General features: G+C 39.5%; 2 protein-coding genes across 2 annotated transcripts; one reads left to right on the forward strand and one right to left on the reverse strand.

Annotated features, from left to right (window-relative positions):
* Positions 1-19: 19 nt before the first annotated feature.
* On the reverse strand, positions 20-4,208 carry LOC140997747 (cell division cycle-associated protein 7-like). Its single transcript, XM_073467741.1, has 8 exons — positions 4,132-4,208; positions 3,225-3,620; positions 2,367-2,462; positions 2,071-2,220; positions 1,765-1,908; positions 1,290-1,439; positions 466-602; positions 20-201 (listed from the first exon to the last, which is right to left on the reverse strand). The coding sequence occupies exons 1-8, from the start codon at positions 4,132-4,134 to the stop codon at positions 156-158; spliced, it is 1,122 nt and encodes a 373-aa protein (XP_073323842.1). The 5' UTR covers positions 4,135-4,208; the 3' UTR covers positions 20-155.
* Positions 4,209-4,453: 245 nt separating this feature from the next.
* LOC140997745 (anti-Muellerian hormone type-2 receptor-like) lies at positions 4,454-12,994 on the forward strand. The gene is made up of 12 exons (XM_073467738.1): positions 4,454-4,561; positions 5,550-5,734; positions 7,490-7,681; positions 7,908-8,072; positions 8,337-8,435; positions 9,843-9,946; positions 10,079-10,300; positions 10,551-10,665; positions 10,911-11,068; positions 11,247-11,403; positions 11,832-11,962; positions 12,118-12,994. Exons 2-12 carry the CDS (start codon positions 5,692-5,694, stop codon positions 12,232-12,234), a joined length of 1,503 nt encoding a protein of 500 aa, XP_073323839.1. The 5' UTR covers positions 4,454-4,561; positions 5,550-5,691; the 3' UTR covers positions 12,235-12,994.
* The last annotated feature ends 388 nt before the right edge of the window (positions 12,995-13,382 follow it).

Genomic DNA, 13,382 nt, shown 5'->3' on the forward strand with positions numbered 1-13,382 from the left:
GTCTCATTTCTTTGCAAACTCATGTTATCAAAAACTCCTTTATTCATTTAAAATCACAGGTGGTGTGAGTCTTACTAGAACTGAAACGAAGCCTTAAAACTTTAAAAACACAGACAATAGAACTGTTTGAACAATTGCTCCCCCTGGTGTTGGTATCACATCTCTACATCGTTGTCCTCATTCTTCAGTTTGTTGCGGAGGCTGAAAAGACAAATACATCATCGATGTTTGTCACTTCCAACACTTAAGATGGATAAACAATTTGAAACAAGTTTCTTGTTACAGTTTGAATCATGCACTGGTTGTCCTTCTGCCCCCTTAGTTAGACCTGGAGGGGCTCTTTGTAAATACAGGAATATTTTTCATTGTAAAGAAAAAGGAATCATGTAAATTGTATGTTTGTGTTACATTAGCCAGCAACTTGTGAACACCCAAGTTTAATATCTAATTGGTGTTACTCCCCACCTGCTGAGGTAGGAGTGGACATCAGAGAAGCCATGGTACTGTGCCAAGGGGAACAGTATGCCAGTCGGGCAGCGGCCGTCGCGTTGGCGGCAGAAGCTGCAGTTGCAAATGCCACGACATGGGGGGCACTTCCACTCCTGAATAGATCAACAAATGGTTGCAAATTAAACTGATTGAAATTAAAAAAAAGTTTTTAACTTTACAGCTCAAGTGAGAGATTTATGCCCGTTGCTTACTTAAAAAGGTCCATGTCCATGAACAGCACAGAAATGCAATTTTAGCAAATACTCCTCCCACTTAACGGAGAGTTGCTAGTAGCACGAGTGTTGAGCTCCTATTTAAATTATTTTTTATCTTGTTTTAAATCTTCTGTATTGGACTATATTTACTTCTCGCTATTAATAATTCTTTACACTTTCTATTCACACCAAACCAATATTTGTATTTGTGATGAGACTAAATGAAAAAAGGACCCATTAGCAGCAGGAGATACCATGAGCATTAGACACAAGAGAGTGTATATTTGATGTTTAAACAAAAGAAATAATACATAGAAAATGTATCACATCTGTCCATCAAATAAACTAAGTGAGGGACTCTTTGGCTCTGGTTACAACTAACACCTGTGTGATCTCAGTTTATCCATGCTGCCTATGCAACCAATGGAAGATTAAGATTTAGATGGACAGTACAAAAAGTTATAATTTAGCTAAAGTCAACACAGTAAGTCACAGGGTGTGTTTTCAGGTCTGTGTGTGAAGTCAACGTGCATAATGAATCTTTTGTGCATCTGCACAGGTGTAGAGTGTTGTTGTTGGACTGACCGGATCAACCAGCGCCTTCCTGACATCCTCTCCGTATCTGTTCCTCAGACAAGGCCCACAGAACTGACCCTGAATCCCCCGACACTCCTCACTGCGGCAGTACGTCTTCGTGTCAACAGTTTTCTGACGGCACTGATGACATGTGGAGCCCTGAAAATACACAAAGAAATCTCAACAACCAAGATGGTGGACATGCACACAGACCTTTTTGTTTTTATTATTCTGCCTTTGGTCATTAAATGACACCGTCCAAACATTTTCCCACTCTACAGAGGTCAGCATCATTTTTAGGCTTCAGTAACAGAGATTGCCTCTTGATGAACATGAGTTTTTACTCTAATATTAGCACATTTAACCAAAGCTGCCACAGTGATTTTGTTACTGATTTGGCTATAAACTAACTTGATACTAGCAGAAATCTTAACCTAAATATCTCACTGGAAAAAAACTGCAGGTAGTCCAGCTGAGAACTCACCGTGACACTGTTGTAGACTTTATCGGTCATGTTGTCTGCAACCAGCTGAATCTCATCCTCTGTGATGTCGTCCACAGGACGGATTAAATGAGGTTTGCTCTGATTAGGCCGTGGTGCACCACGGCGCCGAGGGGCTCGGCGTACCTGGAATACAGAGATGAAAATAATGATTTACTTAGCTACAGGCTTTACACAGATGCCAATTAAAAGTTAGCTAAAAACAGACCGACACAAAGCCTATTGCATGATCACCCCAATGCTTTTCTCAACATTTTTAACTTGTCCTTGATAAAAGACAGAGCTGACCTCCACCAGCTCCTCCTCCAAGCTGAGCTCCAGTTCTTCCTCCTTCGGGGTTGAAGCATCCTCAACTCCCCCCATAGAGCGAGTCTGTCTGCGAGACGCCCGGTCAGGGTTCTTCCTGGGCTCTCCTCCAACACCAGAGCGTGGTGGTCGCTGCAAGTAATGTTGGCTAAAATCAACTCATTACATACTGTAGGTCTATGTAGAAATAATATTATTAAGAGATCTACTGTATTACGAGGAGAAGGAAGAGGATGGTTAACAATAACTCTCTGGATTTTGCATCTTTGTCTACACACAGAACGTTTCTCTTTTGTCTTCAGTTTGCCTGCTTGTTTTTCCAGAAGCCCTGCTCCTCCCGGCATCTTCTGCAGGTCTGCCATCAGCTGAGCCAACTGTTAGAAAACAGGGAGGATAAACTGCATTAGAGAAATGGCAGATTACAAACATCTTGACGGAGTCATTCTAGCAGAGCAACTCCGCTAGCACAATTTCTTGAATTTTTCAGTGTTAACAGCCCATCACTTGTGCCATTTAGACTGGCAGAAATGTGTACTCATAAAATAAACATTCAAATACATTTTTAAACTAAAAAAATCAACTATTTTGATGTTCAATTTAGCATTCAAGTCATTTTTCAAGCAAAAGGGTCAAACATTTTCTGGTTCCAGCTTCTTAAATGTAAAGATTTCCTGCTTTTCTTTGTAATCTTTGATGGTAAATGAGGAGTCTTTAAGTTTTAGAGGGGTGTGTTGGACAAAAGAAGCAATTTGAAGACATCACTTTGTGATCTGGGATTTTGTGATGAGCATTTTCACAATTTGCTGACATTATATAGGCTGAACAATTACCCGATGCACCATGAAAAGAATTGGCGGATAAAAATATTTAGTTGCAGTCCGAATAATCAGGTGTGCCTTAGTATGTTATTCTTGTAAACACAGCCACAGCAGCACCTCAAACACCACCCTTACAGTAAGCGAGTTATAAAAGATAATAATAAATCTCTCAGTGGGGTAACATGAAATGAATGTCCAGTGAGTCCGAACTTAAATTCTCTCGGGGACCCTGGAAATCTAAGGCAGTATTTGGGCACAGCCACATTTTCAGTCCGTCAGTTTACAAACAGTACGATACTCATTATGGTTCTGTTTTACCATTGCTTTGTTGGCCTTGATGTTCTGTTGTCTCTTGGCCAGGAAAGTCTCTGCTTCATCCTCCGCTGAGTCAGATCCACGCTCTTCAGAAGGAGGCGGCCGAGCCACTGCTGTCTCTTCAACTTTATCTTCAAATCTAACACGTCTCATCTTCTTTGCCTGACTGGTATCTCTTGCTCTCTTAACCCCTCTCTTTTCTGTCTTCTGTTCTTCCTCCTCTGCCTCCTCCTCCTCCTCTTCAGTGGGCTGCTGGGTGGAGGAAGCAGAGCGGAGAGCCACCCTCAGGCTGAAGGAGCGGGCACCAGAAGGTTTTTTTGATGTGGTTTTCTCCTCCTTGGGGGAAAGGTCAGGCTGGGCTTCATCTTCATCTTCATCTTCATGTTTGACATCTGAACTCTGGTGGACATAAATATAGGCGATTTCTCAATTGGTTGGTGAAACATTTCTAACGCCATAGTTTACACACTAAAATGTATCTTTCTGTCAAAAGCAGCAGCAAATAAAAAGCATAGTCTGTCAGATGCATTTAAGTGAACATGAATGGACAATCCATACAGGTAATGTTCCTTATTTGTATAATACACCAACCAAACAAGACAATCATTTTTAAGAGATGGGTTCATGTTTATATTACCAATCTGATGCTAAAGGCCTTAATTTAGGTTGAATTACTCGCCTTATCGCCATGATCGCTGTCATTGTCAGAAAATCCATAAAACGTTTGCTCATTGTCAGAGTCATTAGCAAAAACATCAGCTAATGCTAACGTTAGCCCTTTTCTGACAGATTGCATTCCTAAAACCTCTGCCTGAAGAGAGATATGACGACAAACTTAGCTTAAAAAATATTGAATTCACGTCTTCTACGTTTTTTACCCTGATAGATAAGTCAAACCAAGTAACTTTACCATTTTGTTCTTGAGGACCGTGGACTGCCTGACCCACTATCTTCTCAAGTTTAGCTAGCTAGTTTAGCTAGCTCCGCCCGTGGCGCAGGTATCTGTCCAATTAGTCTGATTGACCTTTGGGGTGCGCGTGTTTTGATAGTTGAGGGCAGCACCAATGTAATGATTGAGCCTCGGAGATAGACGCTTTTTAAAACTCCGCCCTCGTAGGGTGAGCTGAATGATATAACATGCAGCCTTTCAAAACAGTAAAATAGTGCCGAAGTAATGTGTAATTTTTAAAACGCTTGATGTTGTTGGTGGTTGTCGGATTAAAAAACACCTATTAAAGAGTGTAGCCAAGACAGTTAAATAAAAAAAGGATAATTGATTCACAATAAAGGGTTTTATATGGAGGCCCAGTTAAAAAAGTTAAAAAATACTCATAAGTAAGGTAAGTAAAAATTATGAAATTATAAGTCAAAATGTTTAATTAAGGTCATGTTTAAACTTTGGCTCTAAATTTAAGGTGTAAAAAGTAAAAATTCTGACTTCTTAAGACAAAAAAATACTGCACTCATGATAGCAGCTTCTTTAGGCAGTACAGGCTAACATTAGCATGCTAACATGCCCACAATAGAGTGGTGTAGTTTGTAGTCCGAAAACCTGGAAATCAGTCAGTATTTTTTAGCAAATGCGGTTGCCTCGTCTCAAAATTTTTTATTGGTTTTTGGTTCAATGCCTGAAATAAGGTCTGTGGTTACCACAGGCTTAAGATATTTAGGCTACACATTCCAATTAAAAAATCCCATAGGCTTCTTGTCAAGGAAACCAGAGTGATGCTAACTTCCGGGTTAGCCTACAAAAATACGTCATTGCTACACCCACTCTATGACAAGTAAAAAGTGTGAGGTTTAGCAGATTTAATGTTTACCATGTTCTTATTCAGCCCCACTTACAGAGGCAACCAGATCACTTTCTGTTTTCTCCAGAACATTAGCAGCATGCTAACAAAACACAAAGTTTAGCTGTGGCTGGTGAGAATGTCATTAGTTTTGACATTTGATTTTTGATTTGATTTGAAAAGTCACAACTTTGATTAAGTATCTCATAATTTTGATTATGGCAGAAAATTTCATTTTGACTAACTGAATATTTGTATTGTTTTCAAACATATCCTCTTCTTTTCCTTGCATAATTGGGCTTACATGCTTATAGGAATTACAATAAAAGGAAGAAAAAAACAACACAAGCACTGTATGTTGTTACTGAGTTAAAGCACCTCCCTCTGTAAGTGAAGTTGTCTGGAACCTCTTCGTTTATTTACATTTTCTTGTGGCCCTAAAGAACTGAGTCAGCTGCAGACAACATCCTACTTGAATGCAGATGAAATTCCTGGTGTGGGAGATGATTATGTTGATAGATGTCCTTTATTCCCACAGCTCATCATATGGCAGACAGTGTGTGTACTACACACATGCAGGTGTGTGGCAGTGGGAGTGATTCTGGGAAACGCGGGGAACTCCTCGCACATTCCCAGGACTGATAAATATTCACTCCCTGCTGACTCGGTCTGGCCTCAGAATGACCATGATCCTGCAACAGTGGTGGCTGATTTTGGCTGTGGGTGAGTGCATTCGCTTTTTTTTAAAAAAGTCACCCTCCTTTGAAGCTCTTAACCTCCATGTGTATGCGTTTCCTTGCTTTTGGTTTGTTTTCCATGTTAACTTTTGATATATTATTGACCTCTCATTTGCATGTTTATTGCTGATAGTCATTTGTTGCTCAAGCATTGTATAACGTGATACTGAAGTGTGCCTGCCCTATTAGATTGTGAACATTTTGAATTTAAGAAATTGCATATTTTAGTTTTTAGTTACTCCCTCCTTTCGATACAGTGCCAACCCACTGTACAAAACAGATTTTTATCATGACAGGCAGTTCCAGTTATGGATATGTTGAAAGAATATCGTAATGAATATTCAGCTGCCTTTGAGTCTTGTTTCTGCCAAGAATTAAGGAAGGAAATAGATGGGTTTGCTACATGCTGTGTCACTTCGCTGCTGATAAAATATTCCAGGAAAAGACGTTTTTTAGTGGACCAAATGCAAACTTGTCGTAATCTGTGTCTTTAGTGTAAACCATCAAATTCAGGTGAATTTTGTAGTTACAGAGAGTTTTTAAAAACAAGGAGGGGGCGGTCTATCAAAATAGCAAATGTGAACTTATGGCAAGTTGTTATAACTATTAAAGCTAAGTTTGACTATCAGGAACATCATTTTGAATGCAATAATTTTTATTCAAGTTATCTGTAAGATCATTCTACCACAGTCACTGTATCTAATTTTGAATGACAGATATTGTAATAAAGTGTAAACATCTCATTTCTCTTTGTAGTTTAATCTCATAATGGTCCAAAACTCCTGACAGTTTTCTTCCCAGTGATAATTCCTGATTTTAGTTTCCCATCTCGTCACCTTTTTTCACCACCCTGGAGTTTGCAGGTCTGAATTCACTGAAATTATTTATGAAGAAATTCCAGACTCGTAACAGCAATAAAGTACTGTGTAAAGAGGAATATTATTGATCCTGATAATATGTACATTTGGACTTCTTCTTGACAGGCTCACATACATAAAAATTGTACAGGACCAAGTCATAATACCATATCTACAGGCGTAGACGTAGACTGAGCTCAAGTTTTCATGATGTGAAGATAACTCCACTTTGGGTTTTCAGCGAGTCAAATAGTTTCGGCTAAGTGCAACTGAAGTCTGTGTAAATAAATACAATAAATATGATGATATTATAAGTGATATTGATTCCAGGAAATCCTCTTATCACAACAGAACCTTCACCAAAGAAGGTTAGTCTAAGATACTCAAAGACTTAATGATGAAACGTACTTACTTTAAGCAGGCATTTGTACAATATAATTAACCGGAAAGACCGTGAGTGCAACAGTTAACAATAAGTTTACTGAAATAAGTTTCATTCAACAACTAATAGCAAACATTACTGCTTGATAGTGTTACAGGATTTAATAGGTAAGGCATAAAAATAATAGGAAGCGCACATCTTGGACAGATTTATTTTTGCCTGTAAGTGAAATAATCAATGAAAATGTAAGATTCCCTATCTTTATACGACTTGCAGCCTAGAAAACAGCAGCATAACATTATCCCAGTATTCAAGCTTCCCACCCTGAGCGAAAATGGCCGCATGTGAAAATGGTCTGTGATGATGATTCTTAGATTGTTAGTAAAAGAGTCACCCTAAATTTCAGATCACAAACCCTACTGTTATAACCAGAGAGGATAATTAATGTTTACCTAGTTGAATCACATCCACAGCAGCTGCTTGTCTTTCCTCTTTCTCCCAGAATGCATCTGTGTATGTGTCTCCAGTCAGTCTTTTCCTCAGAAGAGACGGTGTGTCTTCCAAGTGATTCCCCAGAACAACAAATACACAACTGTTGGCAATGTAAGCGGGTCGGTGCAGCTCTGCGAGAACACCGAATGCTGTGTGGGCTATTATGCGGTCATCGATGGCCAGCTAAAGGCCGAGGTTCTTGGTAAGAAACCATGAATTAAGACACCTGGACAAGGACCTATGGACTCGTCTGCATGTTGTCTTCTCTGTATGTGATGATTGGTATTTATGCTATGTGATACTGAAACTGGTTATTTGCTGTAATGTATATTATGCAATATGTTATAAATATAGGTTATTATGCAGGCTTATTATGGTCATCCTGTGTTCATAATTGTCTATTGTGTTACTGGCTCTTGCTGTTGCAGCTTGTGATATAGTTGAAAAGTCTTGCCCAGATGCGACCTGCAAGGCACAAATGCGCGACAAAGGTCGCTTCATTAAGTGTGCGTGCAACACAGACCTCTGCAACAGCAACATCACCTGGCCCCTGGAGTCAGAAGAGCCTCAACTCGCCTACCCGTATTCTGGAGGTATGATAATAATAAAATCGCTGACTAATCATTGTATATCACTTGACATTATCAGTTGACATTATGCCAGAGTGGGGTATTCTATTTTCATCACAGGAAATGTCATCATTGTTGTAAAAGGTCACTATCTTGGTCAGATTCCTTTTTTAGCAAATCTCCTATTTTTGCTCCTTTTCTAACATCCCACATTAATTTAATAACAACTGGGTTGTTATAAATCATTCACAGATAACACTAACATATACTTTTTGTTTTCTTTTTTAGATGACATGGTGAAAACTGCTGTAATTCTGATTGGAGCTTTGCTTATCCTGGGCTTCATGATCACTGCGGCCAAACGGATGAGCCTCTTTATAGAAAGAAGTAAGGATGTTTTCGGCATCATGAAAGCAGGGCTGTCATGATCAAGAGTTTTAGTTTTGTGATTTCCTGTTTTATGTTGAAAGTTTATCCTCGTGTCATGTTTTACTTTCCACTACCTGTCTTTGTCTGTTTTCCCGCCCTTTCTTCCTGCTCATCTGTGATCCATGAGTTAAAACAGCTGTAAGTGATTTATTTTTTATTAAAACAAGTGTTCAAATAGCTCTATATTCCCACAGTAATCATTATTATAGTGTTTGGTCAGAAAAGTAAATTAATAATGGTATGACTGAGCAGGACCACACCTCAATCACTCCTCCTATATAAGCCTTCTCCATCAATCTATCTCTTTCTTATAGGGGGTCTGCCAGCCCAGGAGCTGCCACTGATCCCTAATGAAGTCTTCCCCACACTGCAGCCGCTCAACACTTCATCAACATCGCACTCATACTCAGTTGCCTTCTTCTTCGTACTCATATTCCACCTCAATAAACTATCATGTACATCTTGTTGATGGTGTGGTCCTTGCTTGTGAATCGGTTTGTCAGGTTTCATCCCTTGCGTCTCTGAGTTCCTGTGTTTCTTGTCTGTTCCCTGGTCCTGCCTCCCTGTTGTTGCTGGTTTGTACTTTGTTTTATATTTGTATTTAGTTTAGTTTTTTGCTTGTGGATTACTCCTGTTTTGTTGCCTTGTGGCCTGCCTTGTGTTTTAGATTTTTAGCATTTTGGCTTCTGAGTGATTTATGCTTGGGTTCATTTTTGCAAAATCTTGATGAAGGCAAAATTATTCATTGCTTTTTTTTGTTTGTTTTGTTTTGTTTTTCAAATTTGACTGATGGGAAGTAAATTGAATTTGAATGTCCTTATTGCAGTTTGCATTATTGTAGCAGTAAGACCTGTTTTTGTCACAGTGAGCAAAGACACGACATAAAGGGAAATGTTTCGACATACTGCTTATCATGTTAGGATGGTGTTTACGTTCAACAGCTCTCGAATGATCACCTCCAAGGGATTAGGATTTAATTCAGATCAGACAGACTGTATAATTGTTGCCCTTAAAAAGGAAAAATAAAGAAATGGTTCTGTATCAAAAACCCTTTCTTGATTGAAGAAAAACATTCTTCAGTCTTGTGTCCACATTTTCTAAACTCAGATTCAGTTCTCATGACGTTCTTGTCTGACCTTGGAACCTTTCATTCTATCTACCGGGCTGGCCTTGGTGTTTATCTCTGCTGTAACACTCCCTTTCACCTCCGTGCTTTGTTTTGTTACTCTTCAATCAGGCTTCTGTGTCTTTTCTGTGACTATTCAGACAGGCTAGTATAAAATTAAAAGTGACTTTATTGGAAAGTCAGATCAACTTCAATGAATGCGTGTTAATTACAAGACCTGTCTATTTTCATTATTTAAGATGAGGATCCACCCTCCCCTGATGATCCTGGTGTCTCACCGCTGTGTTCCTGCCAAATAACAAAAAGCTGTGAGGTTGACGTTGCTGACATTGAACTAGAGCAGGTAAACCGAGCCATCGAGTGGATTTATACTGTATGGCTAGCGGTGTGCAAAATATCAGTGAATCATACAGTCAGGTGATCTATCTTACCATGTACTGTTATTTTACCTAAATGTTCATCATACCTTTGTCAGATTGTGGGCCATGGGAATTTTGCAACTGTCTGGAAGGGAAAATACCAGGGATCCGTGGTGGCAGTGAAAGTTTTCCCTGAAGGCTGGAAACATAAATTTACTGCAGAGAAGGAGATTTATGAGCTACCGCTAATGAAGCATGCTGGGATTGTCCGTTTCCTGGGCACTGGGAGGAAACCGGATGGAGACAATTGGCTTATTGTCCTGCAATATGCTGAATATGTGAGTGGCACTGAGTGGTTAAGAAGGAGAAGAAGAAAGAGGATTTTATAGGCAACTGAAACCATTATGTAAGACTTAACCACTACTGAGTTGCATTTACGTTTCCTTTAGCATTTCTTCATTTCAGCATGAGGGAGTCAGACACATACATCACAGTTTTGTATACCTGCTTACACTCTTTTACACTCACTTTACACTCTTTATTGTTAATGTGTTTGGACCTAAATAGTTACCGTCCCTTTGATTTCAGGGTACTCTCCACCCTTTTCTGCGTGACAACACCAGCAACTGGATGTCGTCGCTGAAGTTGTGCCAGTCTTTATCGCAGGGGCTCGCCTATCTCCACTCTGACATCCGCAGACATGGTATTGGCCAAAATATTATTGTGAATGAATGCGTGTGTGTATATCTGAGCTTACTTATGTAGAAAGCATTCCTGTACTGGCATTGGGTATATGAGCACATGGTAGCTAAAATAGCAAATGTGACTAATAATTTATAATTGAATTGAACTGTTTTTATAGAATGAAATGTTTTAAAGTGAGTAAAAGCATAAGGCTGCATACGAGGGGAAGAATTTTCTTATTAACAAGTGTGTCTTTTCTTACAGATGTGCATAAACCTTATGTGGCCCACAGAGACTTGAGCAGCTCCAATGTGCTTGTGAAAGCCGACGGTACCTGTGCCCTGTGTGATTTCGAATGCTCCACCATCCTGCGTCCTACTTCAGGACATTGCTACAGGAAGAGCGACACAGCGAACATGGAGGTGAGACACAGGTGGAGCCACAATGTACCAGTGTCAATACATGGATAACTGAAATAATGAAAAATAAGCTTTCATCTTATTAAAAAATGTTTTTTAAGTGGAATAAATTAAAACCTGCACAACGCCAACGTCCAATACATGCAAAACAACCAGTCCACATTTTTCTATCCATCTGCAGGGTCATGCTCAGCTGGGCACACTGCGCTACATGTCCCCCGAGGTCCTGGAAGGCTCTGTAAACCTGAAAAACACCTGGTCTCTTATGCAGGCAGACATGTATGCCTTGGCACTTCTGCTGTGGGAGATCTGGATGCGCTGCTCGGATTTATTTAAAGGTAAAATTCCTTGATCAGATACAAACTGTACATGAATACAAAACAAACTAAAATAGACTATATAAAATAGAAAGTAGAGTAAAACATTTTTTATTTATTTAAGGCGGTCAACTTTTCAACTTTACCCCCTCCTAAAATTTCCCTGTGGTATTACTGTTGGCGCCGCCGTTGAAAGATGCTGAAGACCAATTACAATACTAAGAAGGCTAAAATGAGCTGAAAACAAACTGAGAAAAGATGAAGATATGTTTGTCCTAAAACTGATTAACATCAGTCAATACGGTCAGATTTTCACAATTTCTGTTTTTACTTCCTGCTTGAGATTGAGCGTGTAATCAGCTGTGTCTCTGTGCGCTGTTTGGATACACTTTACTTGTGTTGTGGTACTGAAGGGATGTTAAAAGTCTTACAAATGTCTCCATCTGGAGTTGTTCCAAAGCGTCTGTTGCCTTACGAATCTGAGCTGGGAGCCAATGTAACCAAGGAGAGCCTCATCCTGTACGTGTGTCACATGGAGAAGAGACCCACCGTACCTCAACACTGGGAACTGCTGCCACAGGTATTCTTAGACCAGGTGCTTCTTATTTTCACATACAGTTTTTGGATTGACTAGGTAGCAATGAAAATAAGTGTAGAGGATAGCTCATGAAGATGTTAATGACAGTGGTGATATTGAGTTTGTGGATGTATTGACTAAATTCTCACAACTCTCAGGGACCTGATCTGGAGGAGATCCTGACGGACAGTTGGGATGTTGAGCCGGACGCCCGACTGACTGCTCACTGCGTTGCGGACAGATTGGTCTCTCTTCAGTCTCGTTACTCGATATGACTTTTTTTCCCCTTCTTTTTTATAACAGCTAAATTTGTTGTAATGTACATATCAAACATTTGCACTGTTCTCTGCGTGTCACTACTGTTTAGCTTTTTGGTATATTTTAATCTGAATTGTATAGCACCTTGACTTGGACGTGTTTCCCTGAAATGGGAATTATTATTTTTGAGAGTGAACAAAATGTTATCACTTCACCCTCTGCAATAGATTTGTTTGTATTGCTTTTCTATTTTTATGTAACTGTGATAATTGATTTTGGTTTTGTGTTTAAATGATTAGAAAAAGAAACAACAGCTAGTTACGCTCAAGAGTTAGGTTAATTAGCAGCCGTGTCATGCTAGCTTGTCAGGACGTACGCGGGGTAAATAACGCTCCAAGGTGAGACTACATTTTGGTGAAAAGCTGGCATGACCATTTTCCAAGGGGTCCCTTGACCGCTCACCTCTAGATATCTGAATGGTTCCATGGGTACCTACGAGTCTCCATTTTTCTGCATGCAGTATTAATGTGTTGTTTTTGCCTATACTAAATATGGTGTATTTTAATTTTCCTGCATACATAAAAACTACATAAAAAATTACATAAAAACATTTATTGTTGTTAATGTTTGTGTAATTCTTACCTCGCTTGTTTACTATTGTGTTACTGTATGAATTGTACTCTTGTATATCCTTTATCTGTAATTTCTCTGGTTTTTATGTCTTTGTAAAGCACTTTGTACTCTAATGACCGGCTTCCAGCACAACACAGAAGTCCCACGGAGCCCTTTTAACCTTTTGGTATTTTAAAAAAAATAAATAAATATTGCATGTTGATTGGAGTGGTTATTTTGTTTTTTATAAGTTCAAATAAAATCCTATGTTGTTGTTGTTTAGCCTACATGTTGTTTGAGGAGTGTGCGTCATAGCAGTCAGGTGTGTATGAGCTTCATGGGCAAACCCTCCCTCTAAAATATCAGTTGGAGGAAACATCATTATTCATTATTTCCATGACGATGGTCTTTTGTGCCACAGAAACACGTGGGTCAACCTTTCATCATGCAAAGCTCGTTGGACTGGTGTCAGTAGTGGTGCCGAGCCTTTAACAGCGGGCGTGGCTTCCTCTGGTGTTTGCCTGCTGCTTCCGTGGAGCTCGATGCGGAAGTC

This window comes from Pagrus major, chromosome 6 (assembly GCF_040436345.1).
Source record: "Pagrus major chromosome 6, Pma_NU_1.0".
NCBI classification, from domain to species: Eukaryota; Metazoa; Chordata; class Actinopteri; order Spariformes; family Sparidae; genus Pagrus; species Pagrus major.